General features: G+C 44.5%; 1 protein-coding gene across 1 annotated transcript in view; it reads right to left on the bottom strand.

The window, feature by feature from the left end:
• Positions 1 to 909: 909 nt before the first annotated feature.
• LOC142574992 (uncharacterized) overlaps positions 910 to 6,000 on the bottom strand; it is a 73,316-nt gene continuing 68,225 nt past the window's right edge. Inside the window, exon 7 of the mRNA XM_075683968.1 lies at positions 910 to 993. Coding sequence (XP_075540083.1) covers positions 910 to 993 — 84 coding nt within the window. The remainder of the gene's footprint in view (positions 994 to 6,000) is intronic.

The raw sequence follows: 6,000 nt of genomic DNA, 5'->3' as shown, positions 1-6,000 counted from the left end.
CCTGGGCGCACACCACATGAATGAAAAATATGACCGCGCATAGTAATTTAGCGCCGTCCGAAGTGACATTTAGACGAATTAAGTTGAAGGCCAGCATTGGGAAAAGCAGAAAGAACGAGCGAGAGGCACTCCGGGTGCGTGGAAAATGTAGGAACAAAAACAACGGCATCATCTAAGTAGCAAATACAGATGAACAACTTCAGGTTATGAAGGAGTGTGTCCATCATGCATTCAAAAGTAGATGGAGCATTACATAAGCCGAATGATATAAATTTGAACGTGTATAGGCCATCGAGTGTTATAAAGGCGGTTTTCTCTCGGTCCATGTCGCCGACGCAGTCTGCCAGTAAGCAGAACCAAGGTCAATGGAAGAGTACTTCGCGCCATGGAGGCAGTCGAGGGCGTGGTCAACGCGTGATAGGAGATAAACGTCTTTATTGGTGATCTTGTTGAGGTGCCGATAATCCACGCAGAAACACCAGCTGGCATCCTTTTTAACTAGAACGACAGGGGACGCCCAAGGACTGGATGATGGTTCAACGATTCATCGAGAGAGAATCTTCTCGACCTCCGTTGGAAGGACTTGCCGTTCGTACAAGGACCGACAGTATGGTCTCCTGTGAATAGGGTGTGCGTCACCCATGTTAGTATGGTGTGTCGTGAGAGAGGTCAGGCCGAAAGGGCGGCCCAGTTCAGAAATGTCGCTGAACGCGGATAGCAGCTAGTTGGCGTGGTGAGGCGGAAGTTCGGGAGCAATAACGTTTGTGAGCTGAGAAAGAACAGCTGGCAAAGAAGAGTCAACGGGAGACGACGTAATATAAGCAGCTGAGGTTGAAAATAGGCAAACTTGGGAGGAAGACAGCGTCCTACCAGAAGCTGTGCCTTGTGCTAGGACGTGGTCACGGATGCCTAAGTTGACGAGCTGAAGGCTGGTAGAGTTGTTGGTGATGCTGACGATGGTTTGCTGAAGAGCAACGTGATGAACAAGGAGGACTTGCGCGAGAGGAGACACAACACAGTCACCATAAGGCACAGGTGTAGATGTATAAGGCAGGACTCTGGTCATGGCTTGTGGGACTACTCGATAGTGCTCAGCGAAGCAGAGCCTGCTGGGAACTTCCTCGGGAGCGTCAGGACAGGTAGGTAGGCGGAGCTAAACTTTTCTAAGCCAAGTAAAAAATGGCGACTTCCTACACTAAGTGCAATTTTGTAGTCAGTATATATAAAAACATAGCCCTATTGACTTCATGAAGCCCGAAATTTAAACTGTAAGGTGATTTATTAGAGCTGGTGTTGGAACTGCAATTGCAGTGCAAGTGTGATTCACTCTGCACGCAGTAGCGTATTGAGAGGCAGCAGGGAGGGAGAGGGAGTGTATATGCGTGTGCACGTCTTGAGTGTGCATGCGCGTGTATTTGAGTTTGTGTGTTCGCCCGCGCTTGTGTCTCCGTATTTGAATCTGCGTGCGAACGAGCGCGGTTATGCGTCTGCGTGCATACGCGCATTTGTGTACGCGCGCATTTCAGTGTCGGTGCGTGCGTGCGCACATTTTTCTGTGTGTGTACATGCGTGGGCGCGTCTAAATGTGCGTGGAGGTGAAGATGCCAGTTATCTTTACGTCTGTGTGCTTGAGAGAGAGAGTGTGGTGAAAATATGTTTTTATGTATAGGTGTGTGTGAGATGCTAGCATTTCCTTACTTGTACCTATTTTCGCATGCAAATGAAATATCGACGTTAACATTATGGGCTTTTTACGTGTCAAGCTCACAATCTGATTATGAGGCTCATGGTAATGGGAGACTCCGGAATATTTTCGACTCTTTAACTTGCACCTAAATCTAAGTACACGGACGTTTTCGCATTCCGTCCCCATCGAAATGCTGCCGCCGTAGCCGGGATCTGATCCCGCGACCTCGTGCTTAGCAGCCCAACACCACAGACACTAAGCAAGCACGGCGCGGATCTAGAGTTTACTTGAATCTTATTTATAACCACAGAGACAAGGTTGAATGGCACTGCTACCATTATCACTTTCTGAACGCGAAACCGACGCAAAAAGAAAAAATATATATATATTAGGAGCCATTCCACTCTGTGAAGGTGGATGACCAGCTAAGCTGTAGCACATCAGACAGGATTACACAACGGGTCATGTATTTATTTTCCCCATTTGGTAATGGTAGTGACGATAGCCTTGTGATTACTGCGACATATACGGGTTGGCCCGGTTACAACCTTAGACAGAATCTTGGCCAAAGTAGAATCTATGCACGAGCGTTGTTACTTATTGAGTTACTTCGATTGGCCTAGCACTTCAAACCAAATTCTTCTTGCACAAGCTTAGTGAACCATTTCTTTCCTGGTTTTGAAATGCCCACATTGAAGCCTCCAAAGGTGATCACAAGGGTAGTGTCATCGCGGCTAACCAATGCAAAGTGCGTGGTCATGAACTTCTTAATACCACAGTTGGGTGCGCCTGAATATATATAGGCAGTGGATATCATAATTCCGTCTTTCGTTTGTATAGCACACAACCCCACAGTCGCTGCCCCTCTCCTTTACGAGTTAAGGTTGTACGGTAGTATACATACATTTCCTCCTCTGCATATATGGCAATGCCTTCTGCGCGTGAGGCCGTGTGCGATTCCAGCATACCCATCGACGGGGAACAATGCATCTTCATTATTATTATTATTATTATTATTATTATTATTATTATTATTATTATTATTATTATTATTATTATTATTATTATTATTATTATTATTATTATTGGCGAAGCACTCGAAGCCTGCTTCACCTCCGCCGCATGACAGCCCGATACTCCGCAACCTCCGGGATCGGCCGGCATTTTTGCTCCCTGACACGACAAATGCATTTCGGGCCAGAGGTACACAGCTTCGCTGTGAAAGCGCCTGTGCAGTCAGTATTGCCGCTCTGTATTTTGTCTCGACGGCACTATCACCATTGGCACGGTCCCGCGAGGAGCTGCTAGCGGTTCGCATTCGTTATCCCCCTTGCCTCTCGACGGCGATGACGCGCTAAATCTGCACCATCATTGCGTCGTGCATCCCTCCTTCGACCAAGCAAGTTTTGGCGGCACACGTTCGCTGTTGTAGTGACATTAAAGCTTTAGACTGCTTGATTTCGAAAAAAACGAATGTGTCCATCGAAAGCGGACTGGCCGCAAGGAATGTATGTACAGTACTCACGGAGCGATACCATTGATCACATTATCACAAAAGACTGGGCTCGGTCAGGTCGCCCTTATAAACGTTCCTTTTCAGCATCAGTTATGCTTTCAAAGAGGTTACATGAAAAACATTTGTGCAATACAGAAGCATGTTTAATAATTATCCGCTCAGCTAGATAATCTCGAGGACTGGCTCCAAGCTACTCATGTCCGTTAGCTGCCTAAAATCAATTATTGACAATTTAATTATCGTACCTTCGTATATTACGCAAACAACTAATCAACTTACTCCGTATCTAGAGGCTAGCAATTTCAACACTCGAATGATAACAATAATGTCAGCAAGATTTATATTGCTCTATTAAACTTTGGCGCCGTTAAAAAATAAATGCCTGGATATTCATGGTGCAGTAGGCTTCTTAAAAAGCAGGTGCGATTGCTTCGACGGGTTTTCTTGGCGCAATTCAAGTTCATCAACTTAAGCAAATGTGCCCAACAGTGCACTTCTGCTTTTACGACGGACTCTCTTACGCTATACAAGAAACAATTCAGCGCTACGGTATATCACACAAGGTGTGCGAGAACATTGTGCGCGCTACCGGTTACTATATGAGCGTTGGTGGCATCAGGGTCGGTTTCCTGGCTTCATTAAGAATAAAGACAGCTGCCGGGCGGAAAGCAAAGGATAATTTTTTTAGTACATTGTATCAAATAGAGTAGCGCACACGTGTGTGTTAGAACAAAAGGTACTGAAGTATTGGGGTGGAGTTCTTTGCGGAATATATTTTAACTGTCTATGGTTAACACATAAAGAAAAAAATACCGGATTTTTTTTTTAGAATTAATGTTGATTTACGTATGCAGTCCTGGAAAACATGAGTTCCGACCTAGTGCCCGAGGTGGAAGCAGCCCCAAACCGCACGGCTACTTTGGCACACGATTTATTAAGGCGAAGGGCTCAAGTGGCTCGTAGAAATGGCTCATAACCGCCCCCCCCCCAATAAGCGGTGTCTAGTCCAGTGATACAAAGCAGAAGAGTGATACAAGAAAAGTAGAGGAATTGTACAAAAAATACCAGCAGCAATGGCTCCTTCCCGAAAACAGAACGACATAATCAGGAATGGCTCATACCCTCGTAAGCAAGCAAACATGCAATGGCTGAATATGAATGAAGAAACCAAAGGAAGAAAGAACGAAGGAAAGAAAGAAGAAAGAAAGAAACGAAGAAAGAAAGACAGAGAGAAAGTAAAAAAAATCATGAGCCATTCCACTCCGTGAAGGTGGTTGACCAGCACATGTTTAGCACATGACTCGGAGGTGACACATAATTTTGAACAAAAGGTACAAACTCATTTATTGTCTTGAGGGTCGTCATTTCACTCACAACTGCAATCACATTCTTTGAGAATGTCGAATCGGTGCACGTACGCCGCTGGATGTACGGTTGGGCCGGATCACTGTGGCATCGCAAGGGGGTGGTGATTCCACGAGAGATCAACACGGGTCAAAAAATTCATATTTTAGATTTCTTTGAATATTTTATATTTTATGCCCATATCACTCGGTAGCACTAAAGTGAATGTGGCTCTTTTTTTAAATGAATATTTTAGGAGGAAAAAATAAGCAGATTCTTCAGTGTGGAGGTGCCTATTTTATGCCCAAGGCATTTTCACAAATTCACAACGATGTGAAATACAATATGTTACAGCTGCGAAGAATACATTCTTGTGGCCACCCGCCGTGGTTGCTCAGTGGCTATGGTGTTGGGCTGCTGAGCACGAGGTCGCGGGATCGAATCCCGGCCATGGCGGCCGCATTTCGATTGGGGCGAAATGCGAAAACACCCGTGTACCTAGATTTACGTACACGTTAAAGATCCCCAGGTGGTCGAAATTTCCGGAGTCCTCCACTACGGCGTGCCTCATAATCAGAAAGTGGTTTTGGCACTTAAAACCCCATAATATTTTTTTATACATTCTTGTGTGTAAACCATAGACGTAAAGAAGGGTCAGCTAGTACTGTTTGAGGCTTTCGTGCAAAACGGAAGTGTTTTAGAAAAATTCCTTAATTTGGTACAATCTTCAAAAGTTGCTATATTTACGATTTTTTATCAACTAAACCAATCCACGTAGCCGTTTGAAATTCTCTGGACTGTGAGACCTTAAATTACTCAATATTTGTGCTGAATATTCTTGCTGTATCACAAATTGCCATTTCTAGAATTCGCCTCAAATTTGAAGTTTTGACAAAAATAAGCACTATTTAAAAATCAAAATAAAAAAACCCCATCGTAATGTTTTCTCAAAATCTCGTAAACAAGTGTTCACAGGCACGTGGAAAAGAATATTGAAAAACATGTTGCATTATTTTGGTTGTAATCACAATACAGCTGGTGGAAATGAAAGCTTTGCCAGAATGCAGCAAGGTGCTAAGAAAGAGACATCAGGGTAAAAAGAGCGTGCCTGAGGCTCTGACTTGCCTAAACTTGACCGTGATTGCGACGTAAAGGCAGTTTTGGTAAGCTAGAATTATTATTTCAACGACGCCTTTCTAAAATGTCTGAATTTCCGACAAATTCGTGGAGTTATGCTTCTCCTCGGCCATCTTTGGCGCCTATACTTAGTTCATGCTTTCAGATGCGGCGGCTGTGAAAATCGCCTCTTTTGATCGTGTAAGCCAAAGATGCCGCTCGAGTCCAAGAACTTCGAGCCGTCACCTGAGGCCACAACATCAAGAACTGCCGGACTATTCTTTACTAAAGTTTCTTCTTCTTCCTCTTGATCGTGTTGGCAGAGTGTAGCAGAATA

Source organism: Dermacentor variabilis, chromosome 3 (assembly GCF_050947875.1).
Source record: "Dermacentor variabilis isolate Ectoservices chromosome 3, ASM5094787v1, whole genome shotgun sequence".
Lineage (NCBI taxonomy): Eukaryota > Metazoa > Arthropoda > Arachnida > Ixodida > Ixodidae > Dermacentor > Dermacentor variabilis.
Note: the sequence above shows the minus strand (reverse complement) of the source record. Positions and strands in the feature narration are given on the sequence as shown.